At 43.4% G+C, this 27,817-nt stretch overlaps 1 protein-coding gene across 1 annotated transcript in view; it reads right to left on the bottom strand.

The window, feature by feature from the left end:
• Window positions 1-228: 228 nt before the first annotated feature.
• Window positions 229-27,817, bottom strand: part of LOC129476222 (large ribosomal subunit protein eL31-like) — an 86,866-nt gene continuing 59,277 nt past the window's right edge. Inside the window, exon 2 of the mRNA XM_055268935.2 lies at window positions 229-616. Within this exon, the coding sequence (XP_055124910.1) occupies window positions 229-606 (378 nt within the window). The 5' untranslated portion in view covers window positions 607-616. The remainder of the gene's footprint in view (window positions 617-27,817) is intronic.

The raw sequence follows: 27,817 nt of genomic DNA, 5'->3' as shown, positions 1-27,817 counted from the left end.
TTTTCAATTCAGTTATTATATTCTTCAGCAGCAAAAAAAAAAATCTGTTTTGTTCTTTTTTTATATGTTCTATTTTTTGGTGATATTTTCATTTTGTTTATACACAGTTTTCCTGAGTTCACTGAGCATCTTTGTAACAGCTATTTTGAATTCTTTGTCAGGTTGTTATCTTAATTTCTTTTTTTTTCAATTTTATAACTTTATTTGATGTTTTTGACGATCTGTGATTTAGTTCTCATCCACATTGACTGTCTGTAGATTTTCAAAAGTGGTAACAGGTACATAGGTAACCAAAGTATAGAGCTTATTTGGTGAATCTTCATCCTCATTACATTTTCTGGACAACTGCACATGGATAGGGTATGGGACATTCCTTATTCCTTTGGCCCAGACAGCTTTGTTGAACCTGGTATCAATGCGCACATCTGGAGTTCCCATCTCCTTTATGGCAAATTTCCGAATCTCTTTTAGTGTCCGAGGGGCACCCTTCTTGAAGCCCACTGCATGGATGCGCTTGTGAATGTTGATGGTGTACTCTCGGGTCACCACCTTGTTGATGGCAGAACGGCCCTTTTTCTTCTTGTCATCCTTCTTTGCAGGAGCCATTCTGCTGGGTCTAAGTTGGAAAGAAAGTTATTTTAATTTCTTTAGAGTTGGTTTTTGGAGATTTATTTTGTTCCTTTAATTGGGTTATATTACCCTGTTTTGTTGTGTGGCTTATAAATTGGTGCTGTTTTCTCTAATTTGAAAACAATAGCTATCTCTACTGGTCTTTACACTCTGGCTTTGTATGGAAAAAGACCTTTATCAATCAATCTGGCTAGAGATTCTGGGAGTCTCTCAAATATTTTCTGCGGATATATCTTCTCTGAATTTGTGTATGTAAATTACAAACCTGAGGAATATTCTGGTTTATTTTTTAGGGGCTCATAATCTTTTGCTTCCCCTAGTGTCTGTGTGTGGTACTGCAGATTCTCTGGAGCTGCCACAAAGCATCCAATTCTTTTTTGTTCTCAGTGGTCCCCACGTTTGGAGAAACATGTATGCTGGATTATGTCAGTGCTCTGAGTTGGTGAGACAGTAACCAGTCCCTCAGGCAGCCTCCTGAAAATCTTGAACATTAAACACATGCATCACTCCACTCACTCTTCCATTTACCCATGAAGGAAAGGCCACTGAGTTGAATCGGCCTCTGTCTGCTGTACCATGGGTCCTTTAGAGCAGCAGCCAGACACCCTCCTCTTTTGTTCTCAGATGCCCCCAGGTGTCTAGAATATTTTGCATTCAGTCAGCATTCTGAGACAGGCAAGATAGAAACCAGTTCCTCATACAGCCCCTGAAAAAGCTGGAATGTTTGACACACCCACCAACTCTTTACCTTTCCATGGAGAAGCCAAGAATTGGAAGTTTTCTCCCACTGGTTCCACTCTGCACCAGGGAGAGAGAACATGGTGAGGGGGGTGCATGCTAATGTTAACCATCACCTTTGTCTGAACATTGGATGTATGATTCAGCCTTCTGTTTTCCCCTCCATAGAGAAGCCAGAAGCTGGGAGTTCTCTCCTGATTATTCCATGCTGAGCCAGGGGAAGGAACAGGGTGAGCTAATGCCCCAGACTTTCTAACTGACTTTGATGCAGCTGATGTCATGCTCACGTGGGGTGCAGGAGCTTCTTAAATGGTTTTTGTATTTCTCATAAAGAATTGTTGTTGAATTGATGTCTCTGTGCAAGAAAGGACAGTCCAGGGCTTCCTTTTCCACTCTCTTCCTAATGTCACTTCCTCTGGAATTGTTTGCTAAATTTCATTTTGATTGTTCATTGCTAGTGTATAGAAATACAACTGATTTTTATATTGATTTAGTATTTGCAACTTTGCTGAACTTAGTTGTTAGCTATTATAGGGGTATGTGTGGGTGGGTGTGGGTGTGTGTATCCTTTATGAATTTTCTGTGTAAGATTATGCCATCTGCAAATAGAGATAGATTTACCTCTTTCTTTCTAATCTGGATACTATTTACTTCTTTTTCTTGTCTAGGAAATCTCCATTACAATGTTGAATAGAAGTTGAACAGGAGTGATGAAAGTGGACATCCTCATCTAGTTCCTGAACATGGGGGTAAGCACTCAGGCTTTTACTATTAGGTATCATGTTAGCTATGTGTTTGTTTTTTGTTTTTTTGTTGTTTTTTCAGATACTTGTATCTGGCTGGCAAACTTATCTTCCATTCCTAGTTTGTTGAGAGTTTGTATCATGAATGCCTGTTGGATTTAATCAAATGCTTTTTCAGTGTCTATTGAGATGGTCATGTGGGTTTTCTCCGTTATTCTATTAATATGGTGTATTGTGTTGATTCATGCTTATATGTTGAATCAGCCTTGCATTTCTGGTATAAACTGCACTTGGTCTTGCTGTTTATTTCTTTTTATATGCTTCTTAATTCATTTTGGCATATAGTGCTTTTAACATGCTGTTGTATTCAGTTGGCTAAAAATTTTATCGAGTATTTTTGCATCAATATTCAAAGAATATTGGTCCATAGTACTTTTCTGGTGATTGCTCTTGCCTGACTTTGTTACAGAGATAATACTGGCCTCCTACAATGAGTTAGGAATTTGATTTTTTTTTATTACTAACACAATCTCTATGCTTGTTATAAGTCTATTCAAATTTTCTACTTTTTGACTCATTTTCGGTAGCTTATGTGTTTCTAGAAATTTATCTAATTTCTTGGCATATGTATTAGTCCAGGTTCTCCAAAGAAACACAAGCACTAGGATATATAATAAGATTTATTATAAGGAATTGGCTCACACAATTATGGAGGCTGAGAAATTCTACAATCAGCTGTCTATAAGCTAGAGATTGAGGAAAGCTGGATTTGTGTAAATTTGGTGTTACTCTTTTATTTCTTTTTAAAATTTTTTATTTTTAATTTTTGTGGGTGGATAGTGGGTGTACATATTTATGGTGTATTTGAGATATTTTGGTACAGACATGCAATGTGTAACAATCACATCATGAAAATGGTGTATCCATCACCTCAAGCATTTATCCTTTGTGTTACACACAATCCAATTATAGTCTTATAGTTATTTTAAAATGTACAATTAAATTATTATTGACTATAGTCACTTGCTGTGCTATCAAATACTAGGTCTTATTCGTTCTTTTTAACTATTTTATTTTTTTTACCCATTAACCATTCCCACCTCCCCCAAAACCCCCCACTACCCTCCCCAGCCTCTGGCAACCATCTCTCTACTCTCTATGTCCATGAGTTCAATTGTTTTGATTTTTAGATCTCACAAATAAGTGAGAACATGCAATGTTTCTCTTTCTGTGCCTGGCTTATTTCACTTAGCATAATAACCTCCAGTTCCATCAATGTTGTTGCAAATGACTAGATGTCATTCATTTTTATGGCTGAATGGTACTCCTTTGTGTATAAGTAGCACATTTTCTTTCTTCATCTGTTGATGAACACTTAGGTTGCTTCCATGCTTCCAAATGTTGGCTATCGTGAACACTGCTGCAACAAATATGGGAGGGCAGATAGCCTTCAATATAATTTCCTTTCTATTGGGCATATACCCAGCAATGGGATTGCTGGATTGTATGGTAGTTCTCTTTTCAGTTTTTTGAGGAACCTCCAAACTTCTCCATAGTGGTTTTACTAATTTACATTCCCGCCAACAGTGTACAAGGGTTCCTTCTTCTCACATCCTTGTCAGCATTTGTTATTGCCTGTCTTTTGGATAAAAGCCATTTCAACTGGGGTGATGATGAAACATCTGATTGATGATGATATCTCGTTGTAGTTTTAATTTGCATTTCCTTAATGATCAATGATGTAGAGCACCTTTATATATGTCTGTTTGCCATTTGTAGGTCTTCTTTTGAAAAATGTCTATCCAAACCTTTTGCCCAGTTTTTAATCGTATTATTGGTTTTTTTCCTATAGAGTTGTTTGAACACGTCTATATTCTGGTTGTTAATCCCTTATCAGATACATAGTTTGCAGATATTTTCCCCCATTCTGTGGGTTGTCTCTTCACTTTGTTGATGGTTTCCTTTGCTGTGCAGAAGCTTTTTAACTTGATGTGACCCCATTTTTCCATTTTTACTTTGGTTGCCTGTGCTTATGGGTATTACTCAACAAATTCTCGTCCAGACCAATGTTGTGAAGAGTTTCCCCAATGTTTTCCTGTAGTAGTTTTATGTTTTGAGGTCTTTAATCCATTTTGATTTGATTTTTGTCTATGGTGACAGGTAGGAATCTAATTTCATTCTTCTGCATATGGATATCCAGTTTTCCCAGCACCATTTATTGAAGAGATTGTCTTTTCCCCAGTGTATGTTCTTGGGATCTTTGTCAAAAACGAGTTCACTGTAGGTGTGTGGATTGGTTTCTGGGTTCTTTATTCTGTTCCATTGGTCTATGTGTCTTTTTTAATGCCAGTACTATGCTGTTTGGGTTACTTATAACTCTGTAGTATAATTTGAAGTCAGGTTCCTCCAATTCTGTTCTTCTTGCTCAGGATAGCTTTGGCTATCTGGGTCTTTTGTGGTTCTATATAAATTTTGCGATTGTTTTTTGCATGTCTGTGAAGAATATCATTGGCATTTTAAAAGGGATTCCATTAAATCTGTAGATTGCTTTGGGTAGTAGGGACATTTTAACAATATTGATTCTTCCAATCCATGAGCATAGAATATCTTTCCATTTTTGTGTGGCCTCTTCAGTTTCTTTCATTTGTGTTTTATAGTTTTCATTGTAGAGATATTTTACTTCTTTGGTTAAGTTATTCCTAGATATTTTATTTTATTGTGGCTATTGTAAATGGGATTAATTTTTTAAATTTCTTTTCAGATTGTTCACTGTTGTCATATAGAAATGCTACTGGATTTTAGGCCAAGCGTGGTGGCTCATGCCTGTAATCCCAGCAGTTTGGGAGGCTGAGACAGGAGAGTCATTTGAGGCCAGGAGTTCGAGACCAGCCTGACCAACACAGGGAAACCTGGTCTCTACTAAAAATACAAAAATTAGCTGGGTGTGGTGGTCCATACCTGAGTCTCAACTCCTTGGGAGGCCGAAGTGCGAGAATCTCTTGAACCTGGGAGACAGAGGTTGCAATGAGCCATGATCATGCCACTGTACTCAAGCCTGTGTGACAGAGCAATACTCTGTCTCAAAAAAAAAAAAGGAAAGAAAGAAATAAAGAGAGAAAGAAAGAAAGAAGAAAGAAAAGAAAAGAAATGCTACTGATTTCTGCATGCTGATTTTGTATCTTGCAACTTTGCTAAGTTTATCGGTTTTAATAGTTTTCTTGTTGAGTCTTTCAGTTTTTCCAAATATAAGATCATATCATCTGCAAACAGATCATTTGACTTCTTCCTTTCCAATTCTGATGCCCTTTCATTCCTTCTCTTGATTGATTGCTCTAGCTAAGACTTCCAGTACCATGTTGAGTAGCAGTGGTGAAAGTGGACATCCTTGTCATGTTCCAGATCTTACAGGAAAGGCTTTCCATTTCTCCCCATTCAGTATGATATTAGGTGTCATAGGTTAGTCTGTCATACATGGTTTTTATTATGTTGAGGTATGTTCTTTTGGTTCCCAGTTTTCTGAGGAATTTTATCATGAAGGAGTGTTAAATTTTATCAAATGCTTTTCAGCATCAATTGAAATGATCATATGGTTTTTCCTCTTCATTTTGTTGATATGATGTGTCATATTGATTGATTTGCATATGTTGAACCATCCTTGAATTCCAGGGATAAATCCCACTTGGTCATGATGAATGTATTGCTGAATTCAATTTGCTATGATTTTCTTGAGGATCTTTGCATCAATATTCATCAGAGATATTGGCCTGCAGTATTCCTTTTATGATGTGTCTTTGGTTTTGGTTTCAGGGTAATACTGGCCTCATAGGATGAGTTTGGAAGTATTCCCTCCTCCTCTATTTCTTGGAATGGTTTAAGTGGGATTGGTATTAGTTCTTCTTTAAGTGTTTGGTAGAATTCAGCAGTGAAGCTGACAGGTCCTGGGCTTTTCTTTACTGGGAGATGTTTTATTACTGCTTTGCTTGTTACTTGTTATTGGTTTGTTCAGGTCTGGGATTTCTTCCTGGTTCAATCTTGATAGATTGTATGTGTGTAGGAATTTGTCCATTTCTTTTAGATTTTCCAATTTATTGGCATGTAGTTATCCATAGCAGCCACTAATAATCCCTTGAATTTCTGCAGCATCAGTTTCAATGTCTCCTTTTTCATCTCTGATTTCATTTATTTTGGTCTTCTCTATTTTTTTCTAAGTATGGCTAAAATTTGCCAATTTTGTTTATCTTTTCAAAAAAACAACTTTTGTTTCATTGAGTTTTTGTATTGTTTTCTTCCTTTCAAATTCATTTATTTCTGCTCTGGTCTTTATTATTTCTTTTCTTCTACTAATTTTGGGGTTGGCTTGCGCTTGCTTTTCTAGTTCTTTAAGATGCATTATTAGGTTATTTATTAGAAGTTTTTCTTTTTTGATGTAGGTGCTTACAACTATACATTTCCCTCTTAGTATGGCTTTTGCTGTATCCCATAGGTTTTAGTATGTTGTCTTTCTGTTGTCATTTGTTTCAATAAATTTTTCAATATTCTTCTTAATTTCTTTATTGACCCACTGGTCACTCAGGAGCATATTGCTTAATTTCCATGTATTTGTATAGTTTCCAAAATTCCTCTTGTTATTGATTTCTAGTTTTATTCCGTTGTGATCAGAGAAGATGCTTGATGTTATTTCAATGTTTTTGCATATGTTAAGAATTGTTTTGTGACCTAATGTATGGTCTATCCTTGAGCATGATCCATGTGTTGCGGAAAAGAATGTATATTCTGAAGCCATGGATGAAATGTTCTTTAAATATCTATTAGGCCCCTTTGTTGCACAGTGCAGATTTTCTGGCATTTGTTTGTTGATTATCTGTCTAGAAGATCTGTCCAATGCTGAAAGTAGGGTGTTGAAGTCTCCAGCTATTTTTGTATTGAGGCCTGTCTCCTTAGCTCTAATAATATTTGCTTTACATAGCTATGTGTTCCAGGGTTGGATATATATATATATATCTCCTGTGTTGGTCAGGATGATATCAACAAGATAATATAATGATGATGCATATATAAAATATATACAATATACATATATAATTATATATATTATATATATCATATACATATATAATTATATATAATATATCATATACGTATATAATTATATATAATATAGATCATATTATATATATTATACTATATATAATACAGTATATATTATAATATATAATATATTATAATATACACTACATTATATAATATATATACACCATCATTATATCATCTTGCTGAATCAACTCCTTTATCATTACATAATTTTCTTCTTTGTTTCTTCTTACAATTCTTGTCTTGAAATCTATTTTGTCTGATATAAGTATAGCTACTTCTGTACCTTTTTGGTTTTCTTTGGCATGGAATATCTTTTTCCATCCCTTTATTTTCAGTCTATGTGTGTCTTTATAGGTTAAGTGTATTTCTTGTAGGCAACAGGCCATTGGATCTTGTTTTTTCATCCATTTTGCCACTCTGTGTCTTTTGATTCAAGAGTTTAGTTCATTTCCATTCATTCAATGTTATTATTGATAAATAAGGACTTACTCCTGCCATTTTGTTATTTGTTTTGTGGTTGTTTTGTTGTTTTCTCTTCCTTCTTTCTCTCCTTACTGTTTTCCTTTTAGTGAAGGTGATTTTCTCTGATGGTATGCTTTAATTTCTTTCGCTTTTTATTTTTTGTGTATCCATTGTATGCTTTTCAATTTGACGTTACCGTGAAGCTTGCAAACACTACCTTAAAACCCAGTTTGTTTTTTTTTTTTTTTGAGACAGAGTCTCGCTCTGTTGCCCAGGCTGTAGTTCAGTGGTGAAATCTCGGCTCACTGCAAGCTCCGCCTCCCAAAAACCCATTATTTTAAACTGATGACAAGTTAACACTGATTGCCTAAACAAACATGGAAAAGGAAAACTAATAAAAACTCTATACTTTAACTTTGTTCCCCCACTTTTAAACTTTTGTTGTTCCTATGTATTATTGTACTTTTTGTTGTTGTTTGTTTGTTTGTTTTCTGAGATGGAGTCTTGCTCTGTCACACAGGTTGGAATGCAGTGACATGATCTTGGCTCGCTGCAACCTTCGCCTCTTGGGTTCAAGCAATTCTCTTGCTTCAGCCTCCCCAGTAACTGGGATTACAGGCATGTGCCACCACACCCGGCTAATTTTTGTATTTTTAGGAGAGACAGGGTTTCACCATGTTGGCCAGGCTGGTCTCGAACTCCGAACCTCATGATCCGCCTGCCTTGGCCTTCCAAAGTGCTGGGGTTACAGGCGTGAGCCACTGCACCTGGCCTTGTACTATCTCTTTAAAAAATGTAGTAGTTATTATCTCTGACTGGTTCATTGTTTAGTCTTCCCACTTAAGTTGAGTAGTTTACACACCACAATTATAGTGTTATACTATTTTGTGTTATTTTGTGTGCTTAGTATTACCAATAAGTTATGTACCTTCTGATGATTTCTTCTAGCTCATGAACATCCTTTTCTTTCAGACTGAAGTACTCCTTTTAGGATTTATTGTAGGACAGGTCTGGTGTTGATGAAATTTCTCAGATTTTGTTTGTATGGGAAAGTCTTTATTCCTTCTCCATGCTTAAGGGATATTTTTGCCAGATATACTATTCTAGAGTAAAAGTTTTTCTTTCCTTCAACACTTTAAATATGTCATGCCACTCTCTCCTGGTCTGCAAGGTGTCCACTGAAAAGTCGGCTGCCAGATATATTGGAGCTTCATTGTACATTATTTGTTTCTTTTCTCTTGTTGCTTTTAGGATCCTTTCTTTATCCTTGATGTTTGGGAATTTAATAATTAAATGCTTTGAGGTAGTCTTCTTTGGGTTAAATCTGCTTGGTGTTCTATAACCTTTTTGTACTTAAATATTAATATCTCTTTCTAGGTTTGGGAAGTTCTCTGTTATTGTCCTGTTGAGTAAACTTTCTATTCCTATTACTTTCTCTACCTCCTTCTTTTTTTTTTTTTTTTTTTTTTTAGATTTTCTATGATTTTAATGTTTCTTTGACAGAGAATGATAATCAGTGATGTCTGATGCCTTCCAAATATATACAAGTAACATTTCCATGATTATATGTACAAGTAACAAATCCAAGATACATGAAATCCAAATATATGAAATGACTAAGATGGCAATAATTTGAAATAATTACATGAATCTCCCATATCACACAGAACACATCATTCAGTCTCTTGCTAATATTCTCGATTTGGTATCTCTTCTCAGATTAGATTCTTTAAACTTGATTTCTGATGCAGAATCATGTCTCTATTTCCCTAGTTGCTGGTAAAGGGGGAACATATTTTTTTTTTTTTTTTCTGCTTTCGTTTTTTTTTTTTTTATTAATTTTTTTTGCATACAAAAACAATAAACATTTTCTAAAAATACATACAAAAAGATGCGTATCAAACATATTAGGAAGGTTGCACATGGGAAGTCGGGGAATAGAAATGGGGGTGGGAGTTAAAATAAATGAGAGAGGGACTTTATATGGATCAGTGATAATAACTCAATCCTCTATTTAACAAAGAAGAGGGAGAAGGAAGAGGAAGAAAAAGAAAGTGGGATAAAGGATCAGAAAGGGAGGAAAATAGAAAAAATTAGAGTATGACTCCAGGGTAGACCTGTTTTGTTGTCATTGAGTTGGTTGGTTGGTTTGTCTGTTGTATTCTTCATGTTTCGCCAAGTTGGCCAGACTGGTCTCGAACTCCTAGCCCGAAGTGATCAACCTGCCTCGCCCCCCAGAGTGCCAGGACCACAGGCGTGAGCCTCCACGTCCAGCCCCCACGTTGCTTCTGGCCTCCGTGGTAGAACTCCCAGACGGAGCGGCCAGGCAGAGGAGCTCCTCACTTCTACCCAGACACGGGGCGGCCGGGCAGAGGGGCTCCTCACTTCCCAGACGGGGCGGCCAGGCAGAGACGCTCCTCACTTCTTCCCAGACGATAGGTGGCCGGGCAGAGGCGCTCCTCACTTCCCAGACGATGGGTGGCCGGGCAGAGGCACTCCTCACTTCCCAGTTGAGGCAGCCGGGCAGAGGCGCTCCTCACTTTCCAGACGATGGGTGGCCGGGCAGAGGCGCTCCTCACCTCCCAGACGATGGGTGGCCGGGCAGAGGCGCTCCTCACCTCCCAGACGGGGCGGCCGGGCAGAGGTGCTCCTCACTTCTTCCCGGACGGAGCGGCTGGGCAGAGGCGCCCCTCACTTCTTCCCGGACGGGGCGGCCGGGCAGAGGCGCCCCTCACTTCTTCCCAGACGGGGCGGCCGGGCAGACGCGCCCCTCACTTCTTCCCGGACGGGGCGGCCGGGCAGAGGCGCCCCTCACTTCTTCCCGGACGGGGCGGCCGGGCAGAGGCGCCCCTCACTTCTTCCCGGACGGGGCGGCCGGGCAGAGGCGCTCCTCACTTCTTCCCGGACGGGGCGCCCGGGCAGAGGCGCTCCTCACTTCCCAGACGGGGCGGCCGGGCAGAGGCGCTCCTCACTTCCCAGACGGGGCGGCCGGGCAGAGGCGCTCCTCACTTCCCAGACGGTGGGTGGCCGGGCAGAGGCGCTCCTCACTTCCCAGACGGTGGGTGGCCGGGCAGAGGCGCTCCTCACTTCCCAGACGGTGGGTGGCCGGGCAGAGGCGCTCCTCACTTCCCAGACGGTGGGTGGCCGGGCAGAGGCGCTCCTCACTTCCCAGACGGTGGGTGGCCGGGCAGAGATGCTCCTCACTTCCCAGACGGTGGGTGGCCGGGCAGAGGCGCTCCTCACTTCTTCCCGGACGGGGCGGCCGGGCAGAGGCGCTCCTCACTTCCCAGACGGTGGGTGGCCGGGCAGAGGCACTCCTCACTTCCCAGACGATGGGTGGCCAGGCAGAGGCGCTCCTCACTTCTTCCCGGATGGGGCGGCCGGGCAGAGGCACTCCTCACTTCTTCCCGGACGGGGCGCCCGGGCAGAGGCGCTCCTCATTTCTTCCTGGACGGGGCGGCCGGGCAGAGGCGCTCCTCACTTCCCAGACAGGGCGGCCGGGCAGAGGCGCTCCTCACTTCTTCCCGGACGGGGCAGCCGGGCAGAGGCGCTCCTCATTTCTTCCCGGACGGGGCGGCCGGGCAGAGGCGCTCCTCACTTCCCAGACGGGGCGGCCGGGCAGAGGCGCTCCTCACTTCTTCCCGGACGGGGCGGCCGGGCAGAGGCGCTCCTCACTTCTTCCTGGACGGGGCGGCCGGGCAGAGGCGCTCCTCACTTCTTCCTGGACGGGGCGGCCGGGCAGAGGCGCTCCTCACTTCTTCCCGGGGCGGCCGGGCAGAGGCGCTCCTCACTTCCCAGATGGGGCGGCCGGGCAGAGGCGCTCCTCACTTCCCAGATGGTGGGTGGCCGGGCAGAGGCGCTCCTCACTTCCCAGACGGGGCGGCCGGGCAGAGGCGCTCCTCACTTCCCAGATGGTGGGTGGCCGGGCAGAGGCGCTCCTCACTTCCCAGACGATGGGCGGCCGGGCAGAGGCGCTCCTCACTTCTTCCCGGATGGGGCGCCCGGGCAGAGGCGCTCCTCATTTCTTCCCAGACGGGGCGGCCGGGCAGAGGTGCTCCTCACTTCCCAGATGGGGCGGCCGGGCAGAGGCGCTCCTCACTTCTTCCCGGACGGGGCGGCCGGGCAGACGCGCTCCTCACTTCTTCCCGGACGGGGCGGCCGGGCAGAGGCGCTCCTCACTTCTTCCCGGACGGGGCGGCCGGGCAGAGGCGCTCCTCACTTCTTCCTGGACGGAGCGGCCGGGCAGAGGCGCTCCTCACTTCCCAGACGGGGCGGCCGGGCAGAGGCGCTCCTCACTTCCCAGACGGTGGGTGGCCGGGCAGAGGCGCTCCTAACTTCCCAGACGATGGGTGGCCGGGCAGAGGCGCTCCTCACTTCTTCCCGGACGGGGGCGGCCGGGCAGAGGCGCTCCTCACTTCCTCCCGGACGGGGCGGCCGGGCAGAGGCGCTCCTCACTTCTTCCCGGACGGGGCGGCCGGGCAGAGGCGCTCCTCACTTCCTCCCGGACGGGGCGGCCGGGCAGAGGCGCTCCTCACTTCCTCCCGGACGGGGCGGCCGGGCAGAGGCCCTCCTCACTTCCTCCCGGACGGGGCGGCCGGGCAGAGGCGCTCCTCACTTCCCAGACGGGGCGGCCGGGCAGAGGTGCTCCTCACTTCCCAGACAGGGTGGCCGGGCAGAGGCGCTCCTCACTTCCCAGACGATGGGTGGCCGGGCAGAGGCGCTCCTCACTTCCCAGACGATGGGTGGCCGGGCAGAGGCGCTCCTCACTTCTTCCCGGATGGGGCGGCCGGGCAGAGGCGCTCCTCACTTCCCAGACGGTGGGTGGCCAGGCAGAGGCGCTCCTCACTTCCCAGTCGGTGGGTGGCCGGGCAGAGGTGCTCCTCACTTCCCAGACGGTGGGTGGCCGGGCAGAGGCGCTCCTCACTTCCCAGACGGTGGGTGGCCGGGCAGAGGCGCTCCTCACTTCCCAGACGGTGGGTGGCCGGGCAGAGGCGCTCCTCACTTCCCAGACGGGGCGGCCGGGCAGAGGCGCTCCTCACTTCCCAGACGGGGCGGCCGGGCAGAGGCGCTCCCCACCTTCCAGATGGGGCGGTGGCCAGGCAGGGGTTGCAATCCCAGCACCCTGGTAGGCCAAGGCAGGCGGCTGGGGGGCAGAGGCTGCCGCGAGGCCAGACCACGCCACCGCACTCCAGCCCGGGCAGCACCGAGGACTGGGTGAGCGAGACTCCGTCTGTAGTCCCAGTACCTCGGGAGGCTGAGGCGGGCAGAGCACTCGGCGTCAGGAGCTGGCGACCAGCGTGGCCAAGATGGCGAACGCGTGCCTGCATCCGAAGGAGAAAAGGCAGGCAGCGGTCGCGCGCGCCGGTTGTCCCAGGCAGTCTGCGGCGCGGGCAGCAGCAAGCCGAGTAGATTGTAGCGTGGGCCAGAGAGGGAAAGAGAAAGAAAGAGAAAAGAAAGAAAGAAAGAAAGGAAGGAAGGAAGGAAGGAAGGAAGGAAGGAAGGAAGGAAGGAAGGAAGGAAGGAAGGAAGGAAGGAAGGTCTACCTCCTTCTTAAGGCCTATAACTTTTAGATTTGCCCGTTTGATGCTATTTTCTAGATCTTGCAGGCATGCTTCATTGTTTTTTATTCTTTTTCCTTTGTCTCCTCTGTGTATTTTCAAATAGACTGTCTTCAAGCTCACTAATTCTTTTTTATTATTATTTAATTTTTAGATACATTTGTAAGCAGAAAAACTTGCTAATTCTTCTACTCGATCAATTCTGCTATTAAGAGATTCTGATGCATTCTTCAGCATATCAATTGCATTTTTCAACTCTAGAATTTCTCCTTGATTCTTATAATTATTTCAACCTCTTTGTTAAATTTATCTGATAGAATTCTGAATTCCTTCTCTGCGTTATCATGAATTTCTTTGAGTTTCCTCAAAACAGCTAGTTTGAATTTTCTGTCCGAAAGGTCACATATCTCTGTTTCTCCAGGATTGGTTCCTGGTTCCTTATTTAGTTTATTTGGTGAGGTCATGTTTTCCTGGATCGTGTTGAGGCTTGTAGATATTCACTGGTGTCTGGGTATTAAAGAGCTAGGTATTTATTTTAGTCTTCACAGTCTGGGATTGTTTATGCCTGGCCTTCTTGGAAAGGTTTTCCAGGTATTCAAAGGGACTTGGGGTACTGCCTTGGTGGTCTTGAATTTGATCTGGAAGAATTCTCTGGATTACTGGCCAGAGACTCTTGGTTTTTTCCCTTACTTTCTCCCAAACAAAGGGAGTCTCTCTCTCTCTGTGCTGAGCCACCTGGAACTGGGGGAGTGGTGATGCAAGCACTCCTGTGGCCACCACCACTGAGACTGCACTGGGTCAGGCCTGAAGCCAGCACAGCACTGGGCCTTGCCCCAGGCCCTTCCCTTTCAGTTGGTGAGTTCCCTCCAGACCCCAGATATGTCCAGAGATGCTGTCTGGGAGCCAGGGATCAGAGTCAAAAACCTTAGCAATTTACCTGATGTTCTATTCTACTGCAACTAAGCTGGCACTCAAACCACAATACAAAGTCCTTCCTGCTCTTTCTTCCCCTTTCCACCAGCAGAGGAGCCTTTTCCCATGGCCACCACCACCACTGCTCCATGGGGGGTTCTGCCAGGCCACCACCGATATTTGCTTGGACCCCAAGGGCTCTTCTATAAGCTTGTGGTGAATGCTGCCAAGCCTGGGATTCACCCTTTATGGCAGTGGACTCCTCTCTTGTCCAGGGCAAGTTCAGAGATGCTGTCTAAGGCCTAGTCCCGGACTCAGGGTCCCCAGGAGCCTGCTTGTTCCTTGACCCCACTGTGGCCGAGTTGGTACCTAGGGTGCAAGCTAAAGTCACCTTTATTTTTCCCTCTGCTTTTCTCAAACAGAAGTAGTCTTTCAAGGTAGCCACCACACTGGGAATGTGCTGAATCACCCCCAGAAGCCAGCACATCTCAGGGATCAAGGCCCATGGAGTACTGCCAGGTTATCACTGCTGGTTATTCAGGGCCCGAGGGCTCTTTAGTCAGCAGGTGATTAATCCTGCCAGGACTGGATCCTTCTGTTAAAGGCATGGGCTTTTATTTGGCCCACAGTGTGTCTAGAATTTTCGTTCAGGAGCAAAGACCTGGAATGGGTGTCTCATGACTTTGTCCAGTGCCCTATCCTACTGTGGCTGAGCTGGTATCCAAGATGCAAGACAGTCGTTTTTACTCTTTGCTCTCCTCTCCTTAAGCAGAAGGAAGGAGTCACTTTCGTTGCTACAAGCTGCACTCCCTGTGGTTGGGGGAGAAGGGGCATAAGCACTCCTTTAGACACTTGGGTGTTGTCTCCCTAGGTCATGTGCCACCCTAGTTCACTGGCTCTAAGCCCAGCCTATCACTAGGAATTGCAGTCCTTGTGCCCTAGCCTGCCATTCAAGTTTACCTAGGACCCCAGAGCACTTCAGTCTGCAGTTGCAAGGTTTCTGAGAAACTCAAGTTTCCACCACTGGACTGGGTGATTCCCCTCTGATTAGGGCTGGTCCAAATGCTCCCTCCGTGCATGGTTGCTGGCTGAGCCCGGCACGATTTTATTCTCTGCTGTGACAGGGCAGCACTGAGTTCAATGTAAAGTCCCCTAGTCACTGTGCTTTTCCTCTCGCAAGTGCACAGATTCTCTCTACTGCCAGGGGACGAGGGAGGGGTGGTGTTGGTGACTTAAGACTGTTTCTCCTTCCCTCCTCAATGCCACTTTCCACAATATGTAGTTAAAACCAGATACTGTGAGTGCTCACCTGATTGTTGGTTCTTATGATGGTGCTTTTCTGTGTGCAGATAGTTGTCAAAAGTTGTTTCAGTGAGGGGAATAAATGATGTAGCCTTTTATTCCGCCATCTTGGTCCACCCTCTCTGGTGTTATCCTTTATATTATGTTTCTTAAAAATTTGATAGAACTCAAATTTATCTGGGCCTATAATTTTCTTTCAGGAGTAAGTGTTGATTTTGTTTTTATTTAACTTATTCTGAATTGAGGAGCCCTTTCAATTTAAATAGTCATGTCTTTCTTCACTTCTGAGAAATTTTCTTTCTTTAAAAAGTTATTGGGCCGGGCATAGTGGCTCACGCCTGTAATCCCAGCACTTTGGAAGGCCGAGGCGGGCAGATCACGAGGTCAGGAGATTGAGATCATTCTGGCTAACACGGTGAAACCCCCGTCTCTACTAAAAATACAAAAAATTAGCTGGGCGTGGTGGTGGGTGCCTGTAGTCCCAGCTACTTAGGAGGCTGAGGCAGGAGAATGGCGTGAACCTGGGAGGTGGAGCTTGCAGTGAGCTGAGATCGTGCCACTGCACTCCGGACTGGGTGACAGAGCAAGACTCTGTCTCAAAAAAAAAAAAAAGTTATTGCATCACTTCCATTTTATCTGTCATCTTTTTAAGAACAACTACTAAATCAAAGTTGGACTGATTCTCCATGTCTCAACTTTTCTCTTATTTTTTAGCTTTTTCTGGTTTTGCTTCATGTTCCTTGACTTCGTATTATAAATTTATAATATAAGCAATAAATTTAAAGCATAAAATAAATTTTCATGAAATTATTTTTTAATTTCTAAGAAGTCTTTCTTATCCATGATTACTCTTTTGTTGCAGCATTCTGTTCTTGCTTTATCAATTTACTATATACCTGAATCTCTGAATGTATGAATTTGAATGTCATAAAAGCTACACTCCTTGTTCTTGAGTTCTCATTCTCTTTTTCTCTCCCCATTTGTTTAGTTTTCTCATTTAAGACCTACCATTTTGTACTTTTTGTTTGCTATTCTTCCTAGTCACTCAGACTGTAGTTCTCAAAGACACTGACCTGCAAGTACTGGGTGGTACAGGAAAGTAGAGAAACAGTGTCTTTCATTATTAAAATGGCTAGGGGTTCCCGGTAGAACTGTGTAAGACGTCAAACTTGGCTATCAAGGAGGTCAGAGGGCTCAAGAGTCTTGCCGGCACAACAGGCAGAATGTCAAGGCTACTATTTGAGGGCCTGGTTCAACACACTTCATGTGTGAACATGTATCAATCAAAATAACACTAGTTGCTGTAACCGTTTATGTGATGGAGGTAAGCAGTAGAAGGGTCAAATGGTAGTCGAAGACTCTGGGAAAGGCACAAAATGGGTGGGTTTTTGATTCAACAGAACATAGCGGTGCAAGTCAATGAACTGGAGCAGCTCCTGCAGGCATCAGACAGTGGGGCAGCAGGTAATAGAACTGAAATGGCAGTGTAGAAAGTGGACTACATTAGTCAGGACATCTACCCGACAGCAAATGTGGCTTGTGGCCCTGAGAAGAGAAGGATAACAGTATATTACAAAGTCTCGGGTTACTGTCCCCAAGAGATTTCCCTGGCCTATCCTTGGTTCTGCATTTTTTTCCCCCTTAGAACACTGGGCCAGATGCTGCCCCACCAAAAGCCTCAACAAGCAGGTTGATTGTCAGGCTGTCTTCCAGGGTGGAAGTAAGGCCTAGGCACCTGAGTTCATTGTGCCTTTGCTGAGGACCCTCTTAAGGCTGTGCTGGCACAGGTGTGCTCCCTGGTAGCCTGAAATGGGGCATATGATTCAAAATATCACCAAATAAATAATTTCCTAAGGTAGGAGGGGCGGTATCTGATTTCCCTTAGTCTTTCGTTGGTACCGGGATTACTCAGATCAAGGGCTCATTCTAAATAAAACAGAATATCTTAGAGAATGGGACAGACAGCTACTCCTTGGTTCAGGAGGTTGAGGAGGATAATAATAACAAGGCCCTAGAATTTACTTGGGGTACTGCACAAGCCAAAGAACACGTATTAATCAAAGTAACACTAGTTGCTATAACAACCACATCTTGGTGGTTTAGCACAATAAAGTTTCTTTAATCAGTCTGTTAGAGAGACTGTGACTCTCCTCCAAGTGACTCAAGGATCCAGCTATTTCCATCTTATGGCTCTGCCATCTTGTGGCTTTAAGGTCACCCTAGTGTTTCAGAAGCACATGAAAGTGGGAAGAATCACACACCCATTACTCAATCACTTTGGCCCTAAAATGATACACATCATGTTTACTTGTCGTATTGGCAAGAACTGGTCAAATGATCCTGCCTAGAGGTGCAATGGAGCTTGGAAGTGGTAGTTCCTGGCTGGGCAGCCTCTTTGCAGCAACAATTCTACACCATGGAAGGAAAGCCTGAGCCTTTGGTCATCATCTAGTGCCCTCTGCAGCAGGACAGCCCCAAATATATGTACTGTCCCCGTCCAGCTTGAAATGCTGTCTTTCACTAGTCCTATTGCATACAAAGCTAAATAGCCTACTGAGTTCAGATTCTGTGAGTTCCCGGATCTGCTAGAACTGTACAACCGGATGCAATTGAGCAGGAGTAGGTAGTGATCCCATCCTGCCACTGAATCAAAGTCCCACTTGTCTTCTTTTTCATAAACAATGGGAGTGCCAACAGGAAAATTTGAGTGCTAGACGGCCCCACGCACAAGTTCAGATTGAGATACCCCCTGAAACTTAAGATTCTGCCATTCTTTGCCAAGGTACCATTCTTTGCAAAGGCTCAAGACCCTAGGGTGAGATTAATGATGTCATTGTGGTTACTGTATGGAGCAGCTGCTCTCCATCCCTCTCAGACAATTCTTTCTAGAATGCCTATTTGCCTGGTAAGGCAGACTGGACGGCCACTGACCTGACCTCCAAATTGCCCTAGGTGAAGTACATGACAGGGTTCTTCTGAGTCATGAATGCATGAGTGATTGGCAGCACCCATGGCTCTGTATGGTCCCTATCCTGACCTGCAAGAGCAGGCAGGTTTTCACAGAGTCCTTCCAGCAGGAGAATGTTAATCTCATCCATTTAGACTTGCTGTAGTTTGAAGATCACCTAGCTGAGTCTCTTGAAACAAGGTTCAGTTTAAAAAGTTGTGAGATGCCATGAAGTCCACCCTTGTCTGTATCAACACTTGGGTCCCAGCCAGTGATGTACTGGTAAATGCTTAACAACCAGCTCTTCTGAGAAAAAAAAGTCTGACCTGTAGCATTTGCTGATTTCCATGGTGCAAATACTCCCACAATGGCTGACTTCAAGCTATCAATGTTGTATCACTGAATGCAGAGTTGAGCAGAGAGGTACAGTAACATACCATTATATGTATATTCAGTATTTCCACCATATATACAGAATGGACAAAATAACTTCAAGAGTGTAGATAAAACCTGTAATCCCAGCACTTCGGGAGGCCGAGGTGGGTGGGTCACCTGAGGTCAGGAGTTCAAGACCAACCTTGCCAACATGGCCAGCATGGCCAACATCGCCAGGCAAATTAGCCAGGTTTGGTGGCACGTGCCTGTAATCCCAGCTACTTGGGAGGCTGAGGCAGGAGAATTGCTTGAACCCAGGAGGCAGAGATTGCAGTGAGCCGAGATCGCACCACTGCACTCCAGCCTGGGCAACAGAACAAGACTTCGTCTCAAAAAAAAAAAAAAATGTAGATAAGAATGTAGTAAAATAACTAGGAAGTGATTAGTTTTGAGTATTTGCTATGTATGTTTTAATGTAATGTATTTAATAGTAAGTTCGTGTACATTAATTTTTTGTTTCAGTGTTGCCTTTTTAATTTTAAAAAAATAAATATATACTTTTAAACATACAGAAAATAGGAAAAAGTAGCACATTCAACACCCATATACACACCAGTTAGATTCACTAACATTTTGCCATATATGCTTCATGCCATGTACATTAATTTTTAATAATGGCTGTGACTAATAATCAGCAAGCAAAATTTCTGAAAATTTCACAATCAGCTCTTCTAAATCAATACAACCTAGCTCTAGCAACACCACTAGTCTCAGTTTTCTCACCCCAGTACCATGGTTAGCCAGTCAGGACAGAGAGAGCAGAGGAAGTGTGAGCATGGAAATGAACAATTTTCTTCTCCCAGTGGAAGGAGAAATTTCTCAACAGTGATAGCAGGGTACCCAAGACAAAGCACACAACCTATCCTAGAACAGGCACAAGGCTGGTGCATGTGTGTCTAAAAGCAGACTTTAGGGAGACACAGCCCTTCTAACCTTGCAAGCTCATTATTAGCCTTAGAAGTGACTCATGTAAGTTCTGAGTCATGAGATGTACTAGGTGGCTCCCACACACACTCAAAGTCACCAGTTTAGTCAGGCTTCCATACTGAGAGTAGAGGAGCTTGAAAACTCCTCCTGGAATTTCCTTGCTTAGTGCCATCATTCTAAAACAAGACCTGTGCTAGTTAATCCACCCTTCCCCTGGAAAAGATAGAGTAGATATGTTGGTGTGCTCTGCCCAGGACAGCGGAAGTTTGGCCATCCCTTCCCTGCTCACACACAGAGAGCTGCCGGAAACCGCACAGAATCTTTCAAGAAAAGGGTGGCCAGCCTGCCTAGAAAGAAGTCTCATCTATCAAATCTGCCACTGTCTGCAGTCACCTGATGGCTTGCGTGGAGCTGGAGGATCCGCTTTGCTGATGGCTCAGTCATGTGGCTGCTGGCAGAAGACCTCAGTCCCTCAAATTGTGGGCCTCTCCATAGGTTACTTGAATGCCATCAGGACGTGACAACTAACTTACCCCAAAGCGAGTGCTCCACTAGGGAGGGAGCACAGAGGAAGCTGCGCTGTCTTTTTTATGATCTAGTCTCTGAAATGTCACAATCACTTCTGCTTTATTCTATTGGTTAGAAGGGAGTCACTGATGAATTTCTTTATCCTATTCATTAGAAACAAGACATTAAAAGCAGCTCACCCTCAAGGGGAGGGGAAATAGGGTCTTCCTTTGAAAGGAAGGAGTAGCAAAAAATTTGTGGACAAATTTCACAGCTACTGCAGTTCTCCCTCTTTCCACCAACTATTGATATTCCTCCCATATGCAAAGTACACTCACTCCTCCCAAGGCTCCTAAAAGTCTCATCCCATTACACTATCAGTTTGAAGTCTAGATTCTTATCACTGAAATCAGGTCCAGGTCCAGGTCCAGATGCACATAAAGCTCCTCAGATGCAGTTCTTTAAGTATAGCTTCTGGAGTACAGTTCCTCTCAACCTGAGGACCTCTGAACCAAACAGACAAGATATTGGCCACGGATACACCCAACATACAATGGTGGGAATGTGTAGAATAACCTCTACAGACATTACTGTACAAGGAAAGGGGAAAACAGGCACAAAGGAGTCGCTGTTCCATAAGCAATTCTGAAATATACCTAAGGATATGTTGCAAGTTCCTTGATTAGGACTCAGTCTGGGAATAATTCTCTGCACCTCTTGGCTCTCCTCGCTGGGCTCTTGGTTCTATCCTCTGAGTCATCTTTCCTTTTCACAAAAAACACTCTGTTTCCAGGTGCATGATTTTCTCAGCTTTCTTCCTGCCAGTAGAATTTTGGAGATCCAAAGGTCTCTTGTCATTTTGTATTGTCTCTGTCCCTTTCAGTTCAGGCTGGAAATGTTTCCATAAATACAATTCTCTTTAAAACTTTGTGAGTGTTCTCTGATGCTTATTAAGGTTTACCCCATTACACCAAAGCTTTGTCCAAAAATATCTTTGAGATAAGCCCTTCCTAACATTGGACATCTGCTGTGACTACTGAGGGACAGTGCCCTTAAGCTTCTTCAAAGCTCTGTTTCTTGACTGAACAGCTCTTTGAAGCATGACCTTGGATCTTTCTGAGGCTTTAACAAAAGATTTTACAGTCATACTTCCAGTTTTATTGTTAGACCATGCTTTCCAGAGAGTACCCTGGATTTTACCTTTGTTTCAAGGCTATTTCTTAATTTTGGCATTGTACCCTTGGAGGATCTAGCAATCCCCAAAACCAGCATTCCTTTTTGTTTAACATTTCTTCCTTAAGCATGTCTCTGTCCTTTCACATTTTGCTATAAGCAACAAGAAGCAACCAGGCAGCACCTTCAATGTTTTTGCTAGAAGTTACTTTAGCTAGGTCATCCAGTTCATTTGGTACATTTTCTACTTTCCAAATAATTTCAGGTGACAGTGTAGCTAAACTTTCTGCCACTATGTAGCAAAGATCCCTCTTCCTTCACTTTCCTATAACATATTCCTTACTTCTATTTAACCCCCCACTGGTAGCCTCCTCAAAGCTCAGACTTCTCCAAACAGTCAATTCAAGAAATTTTAGCCTTTTATGGATACTCTCTTCAAAGTCCTTCCAGCTTTTGCAAAACTGCCTAATTCCCAAGCCACTCCCACGTTTTTAGATGCTTTTTTTTTCTTTTGAGACAGTCTCGCTCTGTCACCAGGCTGGAGTGCAGTGGCTCAATCTTGGCTCACTGCAACCTCTGCCTCCCAGGTTCAAGCGATTCTCCTGCCTCAGCCTCCCGAGTAGCTGGGACTACAGGCATGCGTCACAATGCCCAGCTAATTTTTGTATTTTTAGTAGAGACGGGGTTTCACCATGTTGGCCAGGATGGTCTCGATCTCTTGATAGCACCCCACTTCCAGGTAGCAAAATCTGTATTAGTTATCTGTTACTGCATAAAAAGTTACTCCAAAACTCAGTGGCTTAAAAAAACAAACATATATTATCTCATAGTTTCTGTCTGTCAGGAATTTCAGAGTGGCTTATTTGAAAATGTAGGCTCAGGGTCTGATATGGTTTGTGTCCCCACCCAAATCTCATCTCGAATTGTAATCCCCATGTGTCAAGGAAGGGACCTGGTAGGAGGTGACTGGATCATGGTGGCAGTTTCCCCCATACTGTTCTCATGACAGTGACTTCTCATGAGATCTGATGGTTTTATAAGTGTTTGACAATTCCTGCTTCCCATGCTCTCTCTCCCTTGCCACCATGTAAGACATGTCTGCTTCCTCTTCTGCCATGATTGTAAGTTAGCTGAGACCTCCCAAGCCATGTGGAACTGTGAGTTAATTAAACCTCTTTTATTTATAAATTACCCAGTCTCTGAATCCTCATCTGTCACCCTATACAAAAACCAACTGAAGATGGATCAAAGACGAATCTAAGACCTGAAACCACAAAAATTCTAGAAGATAACTGATATGGTTTGGCTGTGTCCCCCACTCATCTCTCATCTTGAATTGTAGCTCCCATGATTGCCATGTGTTGCGGGAGGGACCTTGTATTAGGGTTCTCTAAAGGGAAATAATTAATTGTGTGTATATATATATATATACACACACATATACATATAGGAGTTTATTAAGTATTAACTCACATGATGACAAGGTCCCACATAGGCTGTCTGCAAGCTGAGGAGCAAGGAGAGCTAGAAGGAGTCCCAAAACTGAAGAATTCGGAGTCCAATGTTCGAGGGCAGGAAGCATCCAGCACACAAGAGAAAGATGTAGGCTGGGAGGCTAGACCAGTCTCGCCTTTTCACGTTTTTCTGCCTGCTTCATATTGGCTGGAGGCTGATTAGATGGTGCCCACCAGATTAAGGGTGGGTCTGCCTTCCCTAGCCCACTGACTCAAATGTTAATCTCCTTTGGCAACACCCTTACAGATACACCCAGGATTAGTACTTGGAACCCTTCAATCCAATCAAGTTGACACTCAGTATTAACCATCACAGACCTGGTTGGAGATAATTGAATCATGGGAGCAGTTTACCCCATACTGTTCTCATGGTGGTGAATAAGTATCACAAGATCTGATAGTTTCATAAGGGGAAACCTCTTTTGCTTGGCTCTCATTCTCTCTTGCCTGCTGCCACGTAAGATGTGTCTTTCACCTTTCACCGTGATTGTGAGGCTGCCCCAGCTGCCTGGAACTGTGAGTTCATTAAACTACTTTTTCTATATAAATTACCCAGTCTGGGGTATGTCTTTATCAGCGGCATGAAAAGGGACTAATGCAGTAAATTGGTACTGGTAGAGTACGATGCTGCTGTAAAGACACCCAAAAATGTGGAAGAGACTTTTGAACTGGGTAACAGGCAGAGGTTGGAACAGCTCAGAGGGCTCAGAAGAAGACAGGGAAATGTGGGAAAGTTTGGAACTTCCTGGGGACTTGTTGAATGGCTTTGACCAAAATGCTGATAATGATATGGACAATGAAATCCAGGCTGAGTTGGTCTCAGATGGAGATAAGGAACTTGTTGGGAACTGGAGTAAAGATGACTCTTGCTATGTTTTAGCAAAGAGACTGGTGGAATTTTGCCCCTGCCCTAGACATTTGTGGAACTTTGAACTTGAGAGAGATGACTTAGGGTATCTGGCAGAAGAAATTTTTAAGCAGCAAACCATTCAAGAGGTGACTTGAGTACTGTTAAAGACAATCAGTTTTATAAGGGAAGCAAAGCATAAAGTTTGGAAAATTTGCAGCCTGACAATGCGATAGAAAAGAAAATCTCATTTTCTGAGGAGAAATTCAAGCCGACTGCAGAAATTTGCATAAGTAACAAGGAGCCAAATGTTAATAACCAAGATAATGGGAAAATGTCTCCAGAGCATGTCAGAGGTCTTCACAGCAGCCCCTCCCATCACAGGCCTGGAGGCCTAGGAGGAAAATATGGTTTTGTGGGCTGGGCCCAGGGGCAGAATGATATGGTTTGGCTGTGTGTTGCCACCCATATTTCATCTTGAATTGTAGCTCCCATAATTCCCATGTGTTGTGGGAGGGGCCAGTGGGAGATAATTGAATGATGAGGGCGGTTTCTCCTGTACTGTTCTCGTGGTAGTGAATAAGTCTCACGAGATCTGATGGTTTTATAAGGAGAAACCCCTTTTGCTTGTTTCTCATTTCTCTCTTGCCTGCTGCCATGTAAGACATGCCTTGGCTTCTCCTTTGCCTTCCACCATGATTGTGAAGCCTTCCCAGCTGTGTGGAAATGTGAGTCCATTAAACCTCTTTCCTTTAGAAATTAGCCAGTCTCAGGTAAGTCTTTATTAGCAGTGTGAGGACAGACTAATACAATAACAATGGAAAAACCCTTCTAGACATTGGCTTAGGCAAAGACTTCATGACCAAGAACTCAAAAGCAAAGGCAACAAACACAAAGATAAATAGATGGGACTTAATTAAAATAAAAAAGCTTCTGCACAGCAAAAGAACTAATTAGCAGAATAAACAGACAACCCACAGCGTGGGAGAAAATCTTCACAATCTATACATACAACAAAGGACTAATATCCAGAATCTACAAGGAAGTCAAACAAACCAGTAAGAACAAAACAAACAATTCCATCAAAAAGTGGGCTAAGGATATGAATTGGCAATTCTCAAAAGAAGATACACAAATGGCCAACAAACATGAAAAAATGCTCAACATCACTGATTATCAGGGAAATGCAAATCAAAACCACAATGCAATACCACCTCACTCCTGCAAGAATGGCCATAATAAAAAAATTAAAAAATAGATGTCGGCATGGATGTGGTGAAAAGGGAACACTTTTACACTTTTATACTGCTGGTGGGAATGTAAACTAGTACAAACACTATAAAAAACAGTGTGGAGATTCTTAAAGAACTAAAAATAGATCTACGATTTGATCCAGCAATCCCACTACTGGGTATCTACCCAGAGGAAAAAAAGTCACTATACAAAAAAGATACCTGCACATGCATGATTATAGCATCACCATTCACAATTGCAGAAATACAGAACCAGCCTGAATGCCCATCAATCAACAAGTGGATGAAGAAAATGTGATATATATATATATATATATATATATATATATATGTATACGTATATATATGTATATATATACTCATACCATGGAGTACTAGAATACTACTCAGCCATAAAAAGGAACAAAATAATGGCATTTGCAGCAATCTGGATGAAATTGGAGACCAATATTCAAAGTGATTTAACTCAGGAATGGAAAACCAAACATCATATGTTCTCACTCATAGGAGGAGCTAAGCTGTGATGACACAAAGGCCTTAGAATGATACAATGGACTTTGGGGACTCAGGGGGAAAGGATGAGGGGGATGAGGCATAAAAGACTACACATTGGGTTCAGTGTACTCTGCTTGAGTGATGGGTGCACCAAAATTTCAGAAATCACCACCAAAAAATGTATTCATGTAACCAAACACCACCTGTTCCCCAAAAACCTATTGAAAATAAAAAATATATATGGGGAAGAAAACATAACTTTGTATTTAATTTTATACTGTATGCTTTAAAAGTTATATTTTTGTTTATGTTTCATATATGTGAACATGTATAATGGATTAAAAACAGATATCAAGAGCGAGTGTTCAAAGTATTTTAGTCATCAAAAAAGTTTGGATGCTATTGTAGTGTGTCGATGAAAAGAGTCAAACTCTGTAAGATATTTGAAGAGATTTATTCTGAGCCAAATATGAGAGACAATGACTTGTGATACAGCTTTCAGGAGGTCCTGAGAACATGTGCCCAGGGTGGTTGGGGTGCAGCTTAGTTTCATACATTTTAGGGAGGAAATCAAATACATTTAAGAAATACATTGGTTTGGGCCAGACGCGATGGCTCATGCCTGTAATCCTAGCACTTTGGGAGGCCGAGGCAGGTGGATCACCTGAGGACAGGAGTTCGAGACCAACCCGGCCAACATGGTGAAACCCCGTCTCTAGTAGAAATACAAAAATTAGCCAGGTGAGATGGAGAGTGCCTGTAATCCCAGCTACTCAGGAGACTGAGGCAGGATAATCACTTGAACCCAGGAGGCAGAGGTTGCAGTGAGCCAAGATCGCACCACTGGACTCCAGCCTGGGTGACAGAGTGAGACTCTGTCCCAACACAAAAAGAAAAGAAAAGAAAGAAATACGTTGGTTTGGTTCAGAAAGGTGGAACAACTCAAAGCAGGAGCTTCCAGGCTATAGGTAAATTTAAACGTTTTCAGATTGACAATTGGTTGAGTTTGTCTAAATACCTGGGATCAATAGAAAGGAAATGTTTGGGCTAACATAAAGGATTGTGGAGACCAAGGTTCTTTTGTAGTCTTATAGTGGCTGCCCTTAGAGACAGCAGATGACAAACGTTTCCTATTCGGACCTTTAAAAGGCACTAGACTCTTACTTAATCTCTTCAGGATTGGGAGGGGCTGGAAGAAAAAGATCTAGCTATGCTCATAGAGATTCTTTACAAATGCACATTTTCCCCCACAAAGGACCATTTCAAAATATGGCAAAGTAGAATATTTTGCCTTTTTCTTTGTCATGTAATGTTATGCCAGAGTCATATTGGAAAGTAAGTCATGATATATAGGGTTAAATAAAACCCATCAGATGAGAATTTATGATTTGTAGGGCATGATTCGCCAGACCCCTTAGATAGGAATTTGGGCAAGATAAAAAAATCAGACCTCAGTCCTTGAGTGGATGGCCTTGCATGACGTAGTAAAGAACCTGGACTTCATTAAAGGCTATGAGGAACTAAGGACATGAAGAATGTTAACCAAAAGCTCTGATTTGCATTTCAGCTATATTATCCTGATAGCTGTTAGAGTGGATTTGAGAAAAATAAAACTACAGGAAAGGAAACCATTTAGGAGGCTGTTGCAACCATTCAAAACAGAGATGGTGAGAGCCCAGATGAAACTGTAGTGGTATATGTAGATTTAAAAAAAATAAAAAATTAAAACATGAATAAAACACATTACCCAGTCTTGGGCAGTTCTTTATAGCATTGTGAGGATGGACTAATACAGGAAAATTGGTGCCACAGAGAGTGGGGTACTGCTATAAAGATAACTTGAAAATGTGGAAGTGACTTTGGAACTGGGTAATGGGCAGAGGTTGTAACAGTTTGGAGGGTTCAGAAGAAGAAGACAGGAAGACGTTGGGAAGTTTGGAACTTCCTAGAGACTTGTTGAATGGTTTGACCAAAATGCTGATAGTGATGTGAACAATGAAGTCCAGGCTGAGGTGGTCTCAGATGGAGAACAGGAACTTACTAGGAACTGGAGCAAAAGTCACTGTTTCTATGCTTTAGCAGAGACTGGTGGCATTTTGTCCCTGCCCTAGATATCTGTGGAACTTTGAACTTGAGAGAAATGATCTGAAATTGGAACTTATGTTTAAAAGGGAAGCAGAGCAAAAACATTCAGAAAATTTGCAGCCTGACAATGCAATAGAAAAGAAAAACCTGGAGGGCATTCCAAGATGGCCAAATAGGAACAGCTCTGGTCTGCAG

Source organism: Symphalangus syndactylus, chromosome X (genome assembly GCF_028878055.3).
Source record: "Symphalangus syndactylus isolate Jambi chromosome X, NHGRI_mSymSyn1-v2.1_pri, whole genome shotgun sequence".
Taxonomy (NCBI): Eukaryota; Metazoa; Chordata; class Mammalia; order Primates; family Hylobatidae; genus Symphalangus; species Symphalangus syndactylus.
Note: the sequence above shows the minus strand (reverse complement) of the source record. Positions and strands in the feature narration are given on the sequence as shown.